The 15,349-nt window shown below is 43.5% G+C and overlaps 2 protein-coding genes across 4 annotated transcripts in view; both read right to left on the bottom strand.

Annotated features, from left to right (window-relative positions):
* The window catches only part of TC2N (tandem C2 domains, nuclear), a 271,057-nt gene that overhangs the window by 64,207 nt on the left and 191,501 nt on the right, over positions 1-15,349 (bottom strand). The window lies entirely within an intron of this gene.
* CATSPERB (cation channel sperm associated auxiliary subunit beta) overlaps positions 1-15,349 on the bottom strand; it is a 161,634-nt gene that overhangs the window by 82,134 nt on the left and 64,151 nt on the right. For all 3 annotated transcript variants that reach the window (XM_050799015.1, XM_050799016.1, XM_050799018.1), the window contains 3 exons: positions 13,791-13,837; positions 12,501-12,650; positions 9,782-9,940 (listed from right to left, as the gene is read on the bottom strand). In XM_050799015.1, the coding sequence (XP_050654972.1) occupies positions 9,782-9,940; positions 12,501-12,650; positions 13,791-13,837 (356 nt within the window). The remainder of the gene's footprint in view (positions 1-9,781; positions 9,941-12,500; positions 12,651-13,790; positions 13,838-15,349) is intronic.

The following is a 15,349-nucleotide window of genomic DNA, read 5'->3' as shown; positions in this document are numbered from 1 at the left end:
TATACCAAGTATATTTGTCCATTCTCCTAGTGAAGGACATGTTGATTGCTGTACAACCCTCACATCCAACTGGACCGTTTTGTAAGCTCTATTAGATTTACATCAGTTTTAGCTATTGTTCTTCTGTTTCCACAAGAATTGTTCCAATTCCTTGGCCTTTCTAAATTTTTGTTCAACTGTTAGTTCTGTTTCTTAGCTCCATTTCAGAGGACACCATATAAACGCTTTATCTTTAATTCTGACTATTTATTGTCCACAATCAAAACACACATAAATGGATTTTGTGTGTGTGTGAGATCAGGTCTCACTCTGTCATCCAGGTTGGAGTGCAATGGCACAGTCTTGGCTAACTGCAACCTCTACCTCCCAGGTTCAAGGAATCCTCCCACTTCAGCCTCCTGAGTAGCTGGGACCACAGGCACATGCCACCACAGCTGGATAATTTTTTTTGTATTTTTTGGTGGAGACAGGGTTTTGCCATGTTGCCCAGGCTGGTCTCGAACTCCTGAGCTCAGGTGATCCATCCACCTCGGCATCCCAAAGTGCTGGGATTACAGGTGTGAGCCACTGCACTCAGCCTGAATTTTTGAGATGTATAACATACTGGCAAAAAATTTGATCTACATGCTTTTAAACCATTAAGTTCAAGTATGACAACTTCTTACATCACTGTTAGTTTCCAATCTATGGGCCCTAGGAATTCTAGAACAAAAGACAATGAAGCAACCACTTTTTCAAAAAATGACAGAAAATGAGTAAATAAAGTCATAGGATTCTACACAGTTGGAGAAATATACAGAAAAAAAAACACAAGATGGATACTGGAGGAACTTCATGCCCAAGAAGTCTATTTAGATGATCACCTGTTATATATGTGGAGAAACCTGAACACGATCGAATGCAAATTGTGTTCCTCTTATAAGGGGAACAAACGTTCAAGGGTCAAAGAAGAAATTAGGGGTTTTAAACTGATATTGGCTGGGTGCAGAGGCTCATGCCTGTAATCCCAGCACTTAGGGAGGCCAAAGTGGGCAGATCACTTGAGGTCAGGAGATCAAGACCAGCCTGGCTAACATGGTCATGGAACCCCCTCTTTACTAAAAATACAAAAATTAGCTAGGTGTGGTGGCAGGTGCCTGTAATCCCAGCTACTTGGGAGGCTGAGGCAGGAGAATCACTTGAATCCAGGAGGTGGTGGTCACAGTGAGCCAAAATGGTGCCACTGCACTCCAGCCTGGGTGACAGAACAAGACTCCATCTCAAAAACAAACAAACAAAAAAACAAACAAAAAAACCAAAACTGATGTGGTTAGGCTTTGTGTCCCTACCCAGATCTCATCTTGAATTATAATCCCCATAATCCCCAGGTGTTGAGGAAGGAACCAGGTGGAGGTGATTGGATCATGGGGGCAGTTCCCCCATGCTGTTCTCATGATAGTGAGTGAGTTCTCATGAGATCTAATGGTTTTATAAGAGGCTGTTGCCTCTTCACTCTGCCACTCTTCTCTCTCCTGTTGCCATGTGAAGATGTGCCTTCTGTCATGAGAGGTGAAGCCAGCTGGACTTCCTGGGTCGAGTGGGGACTTGGAGAACTTTTCTGTCTAGCTAGAGGATTGTAAACACACCAATCAGTATTCTGTTTCTAGCAAAAGGTTTGTAAATGCACCAATCAGCATTCTGTGTCTAGCTAAAGGTTTGTAAACGCACCAATCAGCACACTGTGTCTAGCTAAAGGATTGTAAATGCACCAATCAGCACTCTGTAAAATGGACCAATCAGTGCTCTATAAAATGGACCAATCAGCAGGATGTGGGTGGGACTAAATAAGGAAATAAAAGCTGGTCACCCAAGCCAGCAGTGGCAACCCACTTGGGTCCCCTTCCACGCTGTGGAAGTTTTGTTTTTTCGCTCTTCACAATAAATCTTGCTGCTGCTCACTCTTTGGGTCCCCACTACCTTTATGAGCTGTAACACTCACCGCGAGGGTCTGCAGCTTCATTCCTGAAGTCAGTGAGACCATGAACCCACCAGGAGGAACAAACAACTCTGGACACACCCCCTTTAAGAGCTGTAACACTCACTGTGAAGGTCTGTGGCTTCACTCTTGAAGTCAGCGAGACCATGTATCCACCGGAAGGAAGAAACTCTGGACACATCTGAACATCTGAAGGGACATACTCTGGACACACCATCTTTAAGAGCTGTAACACTCACCGCAAGGGTCCGTGGCTTCATTCTTGAAGTCAGCGAGACCAAGAACCCACAAGAAGGAACCAATTCTGGACACATTTTGGTGACCACAAAGGGACAATCACCAAGTGGTGAGTACCATCGGACCCCTTTTGCTTGCTATTCTGTCCTGTTTTTCCTCAGAATTCAGGGGCTAAATACCGGGCATCTGTTGGCCAGTTAAAAGTGACTAGCATGACTGCAGGATTAAAGACACGGGTGTCAGGCTTTCTGGGAAGGGGCTCTCTAACAACCCCCGACTCTTTGGAGCTGGGAGCTTGGTTTGCCAGGAACCAGCTTCTGCTTTTCCTGTACTTCTGGGCTGAGCTGAGTGAGGGTCAACAGAGAGGAAAGCCATTCAGCTTTGGGGTCCCAACAACAAGTTGGTTGACCCTGCAGCCATGAGTGGAACTCTCAAAGTCACGTCACCCAAGCAAGACTCGCCCATCTATCCTATCTATCCTGACCCTTGCCTCCTGGGTCCTAATGCCTGTCAGACAAACTTCCTCCCGCCTCTCTTCTCCAAGGCTAGTCACGCTTCTAAAAACAACTCCCTGTCTCTGGTGCTTTTCTAGTTTCTCCTATAAGGATGATTTCTAGTATAAACTTTAGGACTCTATTCCCTTCTTCAGACATCCAGGCTCACTAATCAGAAACACATAATTTTTGCCCAAAGTCCCATTGTAGGGGGCACTACCTGGAATTTTAGGATCCCTCCTCAGACAAGCAGGCCTAATAAAAGCTATTCCCAAAGCTAGGATATGGGGAGCCTCAGAAATTGTATCCTTCCTATTCACATAAGTGAGGACAAAAGGCATCACCCTTTCAACTCTGGAGATCCCTTCCCTCCCTCAGGGTATGGCCCTCTGCTTCATTTTGGGGCATAACATCTTTATAGGACATGGGTAAAGTCCCATTACTAACAGGAGAATGCTTAGGACTCTAACAGGTTTTCAAGAATGCATCGGTAAGGGCCATTAAATCCGATTTTTCTCCGTCTTCTTTGTGGTCTAGGAGGACAGGCAAGGGTGCATGTATTCGAGAATGCATTGGTAAGGGCCACTAAATCCAACCTTCCTCGGTCCTCCTTGTGGTCTAGGAGGAAAACTAGTGTTTGTGCTGCTGCGTCAGTGAGTGCAACTATTCCAATCAGCAGGATCCAGGGACCGTTGCAGGTTCTTGAGCAAGAGGTGTTTCCGCTGCTGTGTTGGTGAGTACAACTATTTTGATCAGCAGGGTCTAGGCACCATTGTGGGTTCTTGGGCAAGAGGTGTTTCTGCTGCTGCATCAGCGAGTGCAACTACTCTGATAAGCAGGGTCCAGGGACTGTTGCGTGTTCTTGGGCGGGGAGAGACACAAACAAACCAAAACCACAGATGGTTTTGTCTTTCAGATGGGAAACACTCAGGCATCAACAGGCTCACCCTTGAAATGCATTCTAAGCTATTGGGACTAATTTGACCCATAAACCCTGAAAAAGAGGCGGCTCATTTTTTTCTGCACGATGGCTTGGCCCTGATATTCTCTCTCTGATGGGGAAAAATGGCCACCTGAGGGAAGTATAAATTACAATACTATACTGCGGCTTGACCTTTCCTGTAAGAGGGAAGGCAAATGGAGTGAAATACCTTATGTCCAGGTTTTCTTTTCATTGAAGGAGAATACACAATTATGCCAAGTTTGCAATTTACATCCCACAGGAGGACCTCTCAGCTTACCCCCATATCCTAGCCTCCCTATAGCTCCCCTTCCTATCAATAGGCCTCCTCCAATCTCCCCAACCCAGAAGGAAGCAAGCAAAGAAATCTCCAAGGGATCACAAAAACCCCCAGGCTATTGGTTATGTCCCCTTCAAGCTGTAGAGGGAGGGGAATTTGGCCCAACCTGGATACATGTCCCCTTCTCCCTCTCTGATTTAAAGCAGATCAAGGCAGACCTGGGGAAGTTTTTGGATGATCTTGATAGGTACATAGATGTCCTACAGGGTCTAGGGCAAACTTTCTATCTCACTTGGAGAGATGTCATGTTATTGTTAGATCAAAATCTGGCCTTTAATGAAAAGAATGCGGATTTAGCAGCAGCCCGAGAGTTTGGAGATATCTGGTATCTTAGTCAAGTAAATGATAGAATGACAGCCGAAGAAAGGGATGAATTCCCTGCTGGTCAGCAAGCCATCCCCAGTATGGATCCCTACTGGGACCTTGACTCAGATCATGGGGACTGGAGTCGTAAACATCTGTTGACCTGTGCTCTAGAAGGACTAAGAAGAATTAGCGAAAAGCCCATAAATTACTCAGTGATGTCCACCATAACTCAGGGAAGGAAGAAAATCCTTCTGCCTTCCTCGAGTGGCTATGGGAGGCCTTAAGAAAATATGCTCCCATGTCAGCCGACTCACTAGAAGGTCAACTGATGCTAAAAGATAAGTTTATTATCCAATCAGCCGCAGATATCAGGAGAAAGCTCCAAAAGAAGCCCTGGCCCCTGAACAAAATCTGGAGGTATTATTAAACCTGGCAACCTCAGTGTTCTGTAACAGGGACCAAGAGGAACAGGCCCAAAAGCAAAAACGAGATCAGAGAAAGGCCCCAGCCTTAGTCATGGTCCTCAGACAAACAAATCTTGGTGGTTCAGAGGAGACAGAAAATGGAGCAGGAATCACCCAGCAGGGCTTGTTATCAGTGTGGTTTACAATGACACTTTAAAAAAGATTGTCCAATGAGAAACAAGCTGCCCCCTCGTCCATGTCCGCTATGCCGAGGCAATCACTGGAAAGTGCACTGCCCCAGAGTGCAATGGTTCTCTGGGCCAGAAGCCCCCAACCAGATGATCCAACAACAGGACTGAGGGTGCCCAGGGCAAGTGCCAGCTCATGTCATCACCCTCACTGAGCCCCGGGTATGTTTAACCATTGAGGGCCAGGAAATTGACTTCCTCCTGGACACTGGCATGGCCTTTTCAGTGTTAATCTCCTGTCCCAAACGACTGTCCTCAAGGTCCATTACCATCTGAGGAATCCTGGGACAGCCTGTAACCAGGTATTTCTCCCACCTCCTCAGTTGTAATTGGGAGACTTTGCTCTCTTCACATGGCTTTCTTGTGATGCCTGAAAGTCACACACCTTATTAGGGAGGGATATATTAGCGAAAGCTGGAGCTATTATCTACATGAATATGGGGAACAAGTTACCCATTTGTTGTCCCCTACTTGAGGAGGGAATCAACCCTGAAGTCTGGGCATTGGAAGAACAATTTGGAAGGGTAAAAAATGCCCGCCCAGTCCAAATCAGGCTAAAAGATCCTACCACTTTTCCTTATCAAAGGCAATATCCCTTAAAGCCTGAAGCTCATAAAGGATTACAGGCTATTGTTAAACATTTAAAAGCTGAAGGCTTAGTAAGGAAATGCAGCAGTCTCTGCAACACCCCAATTCTAAGAGTACAAAAACTGAACAGTCAGTGGAGACTAGTGCAAGATCTTAGACTCATCTAATGAGGCAGTAATTCCTCTATATCCAGTTGTACCCAACCCCTATACCCTGCTCTCTCAAATACCAGAGGAAGCAGAATGGTTCACTGTTCTGGACCTCAAGGATGCCTTCTGCTGTATTCTCCTGCACTCTGACTCCCAGTTTCTCTTTGCCTTTGAGGATCCCACAGACCACACATCCCAACTTATGTGGATGGTCTTTCCCCAGTGGTTTAGGGATAACCCTCATCTGTTTGGTCAGGCACTGGCCCAAGATCTAGGCCATTTCTAAAGTCCAGGCACTCTGGTCCTTCAGTATGTGGATGATTTACTTTTGGCTACCAGTTCGGAAACCTCATGCCAGCAGGCTACTCTAGATTTCTTGAACTTTCTAGCTAATCAAGGGTACAAGACATCTAGGTTGAAGGCCCAGCTTTGCCTACAGCAGGTCAAATATCTAGGCCTAATCTTAGCCAGAGGAACCAGGGTCCTCAGTAAGGAACGAATATAGCCAATACTGGCTTATCCTTGCCCTAAGACACTAAAACAGCTGCGGGGGTTCCTTGGAATCACCAGCTTTGGCCAACTATGGACCCTCAGATACAGCAAGATAGCCAGGCCCCTCTATACTCTAATCAAGGAGACCCAGAGGGCAAATATTTATCTAGTAGAATGGGAACCAGAGGCAGAAACAGCCTTCAAAACCTTAAAGCAGGCCCTAGTACAAGCTCCAGCTTTAAGCCTTCCCACAGGACAAAACTTCTCTTTATACATCACAGAGAGAGCAGGGATAGTTCTTGGAGTCCTTACTCAGACTCGTGGGACAACCCCACAACCAGTGGCATACCTAAGTAAGGACATTGATGTAGTAGCAAAAGGCTGGCCTCACTGTTTATGGGTAGTTGCAGCAGTGGCCATCTTAGTGTCAGAGGCTATCAAAATAATACAAAGAAAGGATCTCACTGTCTGGACTACTCATGATGTAAATGGCATACTAGGTGCCAAAGGAAGTTTATGGCTATCAGACAGCTGCCTACTTAGATACCAGGTGCTACTCCTTGAGGGACTGGTGCTTCAAATATGTATGTGCGTGGCCCTCAACTCTGCCACTTTTCTCCCAGAGGATGGGGAACCAATCGAGCATGACTGTCAACAAATTATAGTCCAGACTTATGCCGCCCAAGATGATCTTTTAGAAGTCCCCTTAGCTAATCCTGACCTTAACCTATATACTGATGGAAGTTCATTTGTGGAGAATGGGATACGAAGGGCAGATTATGCCATAGTTAGTGATGTAACCATACTTGAAAGTAAGCCTCTTCCCCCAGGGACCAGTGCCCAGTTAGCAGAACTAGTGGCACTTACCCAAGCCTTAGAACTGGGAAAGGGAAAAAGACTAAATGTGTATACAGATAGCAAGTATGCTTATCTAATCCTACATGCCCATGCTGCAATAAGGAAAGAAAGGGAGCTCCTAACCTCTGGGGGAACGCCCGTTAAATACCACAAGGAAATTATGGAGTTACTGCATGCAGTGCAAAAACCCAAGGAGGTGGCAGTCTTACACTGCTGAAGCCATCAAAAAGGGAAAGGAGAGAGGAGAACAGCAGCATAAGTGTCTGGCAGAGGCAGGGAAAGACCAGCAGAAAGGAAAGAGATAAAGAGACAGAAATTCAGAGAGAAAGAAAGAGAAAGAGAGAAACAAAGTCAAAGACAGAAGGAAAGAGAGAGATAGAAGTAGTCAAGAAAAAACAGTGTACCCTATTCCTTTAAAAGCCAGGGTAAATTTCTGTCTACCCAGCCAAGGCATATTCTTCTTATGTGGAACTTCAATCTATATCTTCCTCTCAGACAGTCTGCAAGAAATAACGAAATCTATCTTTACTCTACAATCCCAAATAGACTCTTTGGCAGCAGTGACTCTCCAAAACCGCCAAGGCCTAGACCCCCTCACTGCTGAGAAAGGAGGACTCTGCACCTTCTCAGGGAAAGAGTGTTGTTTTTAGACTAGCCAGTCAGGGATAGTAAGAGATGCTGCCTGGTGTTTACAGGAAAAGGCTTCTGAAATCAGACAACGCCTTTCAAACTCTTATACCAACCTCTGGAGCTGGGCAACATGACTTCTCCCCTTTCTAGGTCCTGTGACAGCCATTTTGCTGTTACTTGCCTTTGGGCCCTGTATTTTTAACCTCCTTGTCAAATTTGTTTCCTCTAGGATTGAGGCCATCAAGCTACAGATGGTCTTAAAAATGGAACCCCAAATGAGCTCAACTAACAACTTCTACCAAGGACCCCTGGACTGACCCACTGGCCCTTTCACTGGCGTAAAGAATTCCCCTCTGGAGGACACTACAACTGCAGGGCCCCTTCTTCACCTCTATCCAGCAGGAAGTAGCTAGAGCTGTCATTGGCCAATTCCCAACAGCAGTTGGGGTGTCCTGTTTAGAGGGGGGATTGAGAGGTGAAGCCAGCTGGACTTCCTGGGTTGAGTGGGGACTTGGAGAACTTTTCTGTCTAGCTAGAGGATTGTAAACACACCAATCAGTGCTCTATGTCTAGCTAAAGGTTTGTAAATGCACCAATCAGCACTCTGTAAAAATGTACCAATCAGTGCTCTGTGTCTAGCTAAAGGTTTATAAATGCACCAATCAGCACTCTGTGTCTAACTAAAGGATTGTAAACGTACCAACCAGCACTCTGTAAAATGGACCAATCAGCTCTCTGTAAAACGGACCAATCAGCACTCTGTAAAATGGACCAATCAGCAGGACATGGGTGGGGTCAAATAAGGGAATAAAAGCTGGCTACCCGAGCCAGCAGTGGCAACCCACTCGGGTCCCCTTCCATGCTGTGGAAGCTTTGTTCTTTTGCTGTTCACAATAAATCTTGCTGCTGCTCATTCTTTGGGTCCACACTGTCTTTACAAGCTGTAACACTGTGAGGGTCTGTGGCTTCATTCCTGAAGTCAGCAAGACCAGAAACTCAAGGGGAGGAACAACCAACTCTGGATATGCCACCTTTAAGAGCTGTAACACTCACCATGAAGGTCTGCGGCTTCACTCCTGAAGTCAGCAAGACCACGCACCTACTGGAAGGAACTCTGGACACATCTGAACATCTGAAGGGACAAACTCCGGACACACCATCTTTAAGAGCTGTGACATTCACCACAAGGGTCTGTGGCTTCATTCTTGAAGTCAGCGAGACCAAGCACCCACCGGAAGGAACCAATTCCAGATACAATGATTATAAGTTTTCCGAGGCCTTCCCAGCCATGCAGAACTGTGAGTCAATTAAACCTCTTTTCTTTATAAATTACCCATACTCGGACAGTTCTTTATAGCAGTGTGAGAATGGACTAATACATAACCATTTAGTGTGAAAAACTAAAATATGGAAGAGAGTTTTAAGAAGACCTGGAAACAGGGTATCATCTTTACAAATCTCTAAATTTTGCACATAATATAGATAGTTGAGAAACTGAATTAGTTCCTTCTTTGGAAGTCATTGCAGTACTTTCTTAGTTCCAAAGTTTTGCTTAATGTTTCATAATCTGTGGCCCTTACTTTTTTAAACTGTCAGATGCTCCATAGATGGTATAACTACTCCTTTACCAAGCTTTCAGTGTACTGATACAGAACTGACTGAAGGAGCAGCCAGAGGGTGGAAAAAGCTACCAGAAGGAACTTAAAGAACAAAGCCAGAAAGTCAAGCTCAGACAAAATCAAACAGAAAAAGGCAAACATTAAATGCTGGAAACACTAGTTAGAAATACACTTTTGATGAGGTTAGTGGCAAAATCTAAGTAATTCAGAGCTGGAAAGACATGTATAGTAATTGGCAACATTCAAGGTAACTCTGATGTACCCATGGCTCATTTTCATCAGCCAATGAACTACCTGAAAGGTAAAAACTGATAATAGACACCAAGGTTAGTATACAATAAATAGTCAATAAATATTGTCTTCCCTCCCACTGCCATCTCTAGGTCATCAGAGAAGCTCTGTTCTTAATGTACAACCATGCAGCATACAGTAGGTGGATGATTTAACTCTAACACAGACTGAAGTTTCACGTGTACGCACCTGATTGCCATAAACATATAAAAAGTGGCTTCGGGGATGAAATACCATTCCAACGGGAGAAGAGAATGATGGAGGAAACCGAAAAATTGGAAATTTTGCTTGTGCACTTGGTTCATTATTTCTCAGGATGCTCACAGAGACAACGGCAGTTTTCTTAACCTAGGTAAACAAAGAATGAGTAAGTCATGAGAATTTTGCCATTATTATTAGTCTGTGTTACAATTTTTAGAATTTCCTGTTACTTGCATTTTTATTAAGAGAGAGATACACTCACTAACACAACATAGAACTAGAAGGATTAACAGTAATTGTTACCTCTTTACTCCACTACTCTGGCCCCTGCCACACACCCATTTTATAGTTGTCGAAAATGAAGTTTAGGAGATTAAATAATTTGTTGAAAGTTCTATAATTAACAGCAAAGAGAGGTTTATTATAGAATCACTGCTGAACTTGGCAGACAGACTCCAAAGCCCATGCTTATGACTATCATGCCAATAGTATGGATGCCTAAGCCACACCCCAGTTCTATTCAACCATGATTTTAAAGGGGATCAGAATATGACAGCTCAGGCCAGGCACAGTCTTCAGCTTAAAATTATCTTTATATAAAAGTGGTTTGTAATCTCAGCACTTTGGGAGGCCTACGCGAGAGGATTGCTTGAGCCTAGGAATTTGAGAACAGCCTGGTCAACAAAGTGAGACCCAACTGCATAAAAAAAATTAAAAATTAGCCAGGCACGGTGGCATGCACCTGTAGTCCCAGCTACTAATCAGGCCAAGGCAGAGGATCGCTTGAGCCAGGAGTTAGAGTCTACGGTGAGCTATGATCACACCACTGTACTCCAGCCTGAGTGACAGAGTGAGACCGTCTCAAAAGAAAAAAAAGAGATATGAAACCTCAAAATATGCTACTTTTGGCCAGGCACAGTGGCTTACGCCTATAATCCCAGCACTTTGGGAGGCCGAGCTGGGTGGATCACTTGAGGCCAGGAGTTCGAGGTCAGCCTGGACAAAATGGCAAAAACCTGTCTCTACTAAAAATACAAAAATTAGCCGGCGTGGTGGCACACACCTGTAATTTCTGTTACTTGGGACGCTGAGGTGGGAGAATCTCTTGAACCTGGGAGGCAGAGGTTGTAGTGAGCCAAGATTGCTCCACTGCACTCCAGCCTGGGTGACAGGGACTCTGTCTCAAAACAAAAAAATGCCACTTTTATATAAAGATAATTTTAAGCTGAAGACTGTTGAGATTCAACAGATGCAGAGAAAAAACTTTGGAGCCTCTGGTGTCTGACTAAAAGCAGGAACTGCTAGGAAATGAGGCTGACAGAAATTCCTCTTTGGGGCAGATCTACTCCCAGAAGGAAGAATGCAAATAAAACCTGTCCCAAATCCCTTCTCCAGAGGAGTTTTATAGCCCTGAAGGAGAAGGAAAGACCACTCATACCTAGATTTTCAAACATTATCGAAATCATTCATATCTCCTGGCCAGGTGCTGTGGCTCATGCTTGCAATTCCAGCACTTTGGAAGGCCAACGTGGGTGGATCACCTGAGGTCAGGAGTTCAAGACTAGCCTGGCCAACATGACAAAACCCCATCTCTACTAAAAAATACAAAAATTGGCCAGGTGTGGTGGCGGGCACCTGTAATCCCAGCTACTTGGAAGGCTATGGTAGGAGAATTGCTTGAGCCTGGAAGGCAGAGGTTGCAGTGAGCTGAGGTTGCAGTGAGCTGAGATTGCACCACTGAACTCCAGCCTGGGCAGCAGAGTGAGACACCATCTCAAAAAAGCCCCAAAGAACAAACAAACAAATAAAAAATCGTATCTCCTGTTTGCTGTCCTGAAAACCCATTTATCTTTTTTTTTTTTTTTAAAAGCAATTTGTGTTTCCATAAATGATTTTCTCCCTCTCCCCTTCACCTATTAAGATGGTACCTAACCTCCAAATTTTAACCTCATCACTGAGTTTCCCATGTGTGCACACTGCACATGTAAATAAACTGTTTTCTCCTATTAATCTTTTTTTTTTTTTCGGTTTAATTTGCAAGGCTCCAGTCATTGAACATAAGAAGGTGGAGGAAAGAGTTTTTTCCTTCCCTACAATCTTGATGATAGGGGCTGAACTTATGGTTTTATTTGTTTGTTTTCTCAGACTGGGTTTTGCTCTGTCACCTCGCCTGGAGTGCTAGAGTGCAGTAGTGCCTCACTGTGGTCTTGAAGTCCTGGCCTCAAGCCTCCTGCCTCAGCCTCCCGAATTGCTGGGATTACAGGCATGAACCATCACAACTGTCAGTTTATGTGTTTTTTAATGGCTCCAAGAAGAATTCTAATTCACAGGTAAGGTTAAGGACGTTTGGAAGAAAAAAATATAGATCTGTGGCAATTAATTCCATTTTTTTTTTCTGTTTAATTAAGCATTTTATGGAATCTTAAATTTATATAGAAAAATCCCAGCTTATATTCTTTAGAGAATTAGCAAGGGAGAATCACTATGCACACAGCATCACGTTTTCCATTTTCATCAAAATGAATGGCAATCAGGCAAGAAATCTCTAAAGTGTCAAGCTATATTATTGATCTTAAATAATTTTGCTGTAGCCAATTTTATTAGGTTCTATTGCCAGACATAACAAGAACTTGAAAATAACTTTCGCTAAGGTAAATTTTTATTGTTGTCATGTCAAGATAAATTCCCTCTGGGATATAAGGCCTACCTTGTTATGGAAGAGGAAAACTCCCGTACCATGCTCTTGGTCAACAAGAAATGTTAGCACTCTTGGAATACTTTTCATTCCTTTAAATACGTAAGGTAAGCAGGGTACCCATTCAAGAAGTGGTTCCTGACTATAAAAACAAGAGCTTGACTATAAAAAAAAAGAAGGGAAAAATTAATGCTGTTTTTGAAACATAAGTTCTAATTCTCTTAGTGAAACTAGCCCAATTGTTCATAGAACTAATGTTTACAGTTTTTTTTAACAAACAGAAATTAACCCTCCCTCCTTGGTCTTAAAACCCACTGGTCTTTAAACTCCTGGTCTTAAAACCTACATTTGTCTCATCTGAATTCCTTCTTTAGGAAATTGACCCTCAGGCAAGAAACTTGACCCTTAGGCAAGGAACTGAAACTCAACAGATCACCACATCCAGATAATGAGAAGTCAGACTCCTCATCCATCATGATTGCTTCCTTACCCATCTCTAATTCCTGTTTTCCTACCTTCCTTTCTGTGTAAATACCCCAATTTTACTCAGAGAGACAGGCTTGAGATTTTTATCTCCCATTCTCCTTGGCTGCAGCACCCGATTAAAGCCTTCTTCCCTGGCAATACTTGTTGACTCAGTGATTGGCAGTCTATACAGCAAGCAGCAGGACCTAGACTGAATCCCTGGTGTTTTAGTAACAGTAGGAAAATAAATTAATAACCATTGTGTTGCTCTGACTGATCACAATTGTTTTTTTTTTTTAAATCCTTAATGTGACTGGGTTTGGTGGCTTACGCCTGTAACCCCAGCACTTTGGGAGGCCAAGAGGGGTGGATCATGAGGTCAAGAGATCAAGACCATCCTGGCCAACATGGTGAAACCCCGTCTCTACTAAAAATACAAAAATTAGCTGGATGTGGTGGAGTGCGCCTGTAGTCCCAGCTACTTGGCATGCTGAGGCAGGAGAATTGCTTGAACCTGGGAGACAGAGGTTGCAGACAGAGTGAGACTCTGTCTCAAAAAAAAAAAAAATCCTTCATGTCTGTGCCTCTCTTCTGAGGGATATGAGCCCAGAAAACATTGCAATGCATCTCTTTCTGGTACAAATTGTTTTTCTAAAATCATTGCTTAGGTCCTGATTAACATAATTAGGTAAGTACTACTAAACCCAAGTAGAAACACCCCTGGGAGCAAAGAGTGATTGTGAAGCCTTTCAGTCTGTAGGATTTTTTAGATTAATCACAATCCATGAAGTCATGTATAACAAAATTTCTTAACTTATAAAATATTCGATATCATACCTCACTTAGGGTTCTGTTTCTCTCAAAGGTGACTGTAACATAATCAACTATAAAATAAATACAAGGGTACAGGAATTATAAGCACATCTGTATTTCTAAAACTGGAAGGGTTAGTCTTAATAGTCATCATGAAAATCATAGAAGTTATTTTTGCAAGTAAACTTTATGGTAAATGAAAATAATAATAATAATAATAAAAGTTATGTATCATCAAGTAATGTATACTTGAATCTAATTTTCTTATCCCTATTGCAAGTGTACCTATTGTCTCAGATTTAAGTTAGAATTTTTTTTTTGTTTTAGGTCATTAACTTATATAAAGCAAACTTACCTTCATATTTTGGTCTAGTTTTATTTTATGTCATTTTATTAAATCTAGTTGTAACTGAGTAGCTTAGATTCAAAATGCATTTTAAAACTTTTTTTATTCCTTTCTTGATTTTTGCCTTTAAAACATACTTTGGAACTTTGTTTCCCTCCCTTCCCATCTGACACTCCCTTGCACTGCTGACTTATCTAATTATGTGCTTGCTTAGAAGTTCCAGGGGCTAATTTTGAAACAAATCAGACATGGAGAGTCAGTTGTAAAATTCCAGAGATTACCTCAAGGAGGTTAGTCTACAACCTGGCCATCATGAAGATGACACCAGCCTATGCTCCAAGTGGACCATGATTCAAGACAGCCACTGGGACAAAACACACAGACCTTGTACCCAGCATCATTCCTGCATGCCTTCCACCCCAAGTTCCCCCTTCTAAACTCCTCTCCCTAGCCTAAAGTTTGGAATGGTCTTTTAAAGGCATGAGCCTGGCTCTCCCAACTGCTGGCTTTTGGAATAAAAGTGACTTTCCTTTCACTGCATCTCATCCTTGTTCATTTGGCTTTATATGTGGCAAGCAGCCAAGCTTGCATTCATTACAAATTTGGTAGTCCCTTTAGGGAGTCTGCATTTTGAGTGGTCTAGTCTGTCAACCTAGTTTGCAGCGAGTGGGGGAATTGGCTGCAGCAGTGTGCCAGGGCTTTCCTCTTCATGCTACCGGATGGGAAAAGAGTTGCTCATGAATACTAGCTGCTGCTGGCAAGCTGACCCTGCAGCTGGGGCTCTGGGCATTTTCCTGGCAGCTGCTGAGATACTTTTGTCTCAGGCAATCTTCCTTCTCTCCCTGTCATGGCGTTAGCTGCCTACTACACTTTGCTGGTGTAGGGTAAGTGACATGTGAAGAAGTTGACGGACTTCAGAACTGGATAAGTCAACTGGAATGTACCCAGTTCTCCTCTGTCTCTTCTGTGGTAACACTTGAGCTCTGCTCCATTTGGACATAGCTGCTTGTGACATTGTCTGGGCAGGAACACCATCTTTATCTGTGGCATCACTTGAGCTTTGTTCTGTTTTGACCTAGCTGCTCATGGAGCCATCTGAAGTTGAGACAAGGTTTCAGGACTTTTATCCAGTCCCCTTGACGGGGAATCAGCCTGGGAGTGTACCATCTGAATCTGTAACTGTGTATGTATGTGATCTACATTTGGGCCCTTATCTACTTGCAACTTTCTTTCCTTC

The sequence above is a fragment of the Macaca thibetana genome, chromosome 7, assembly GCF_024542745.1.
Source record: "Macaca thibetana thibetana isolate TM-01 chromosome 7, ASM2454274v1, whole genome shotgun sequence".
Taxonomy (NCBI): Eukaryota; Metazoa; Chordata; class Mammalia; order Primates; family Cercopithecidae; genus Macaca; species Macaca thibetana.
This window is presented reverse-complemented; position numbering and strand designations above follow the sequence as displayed.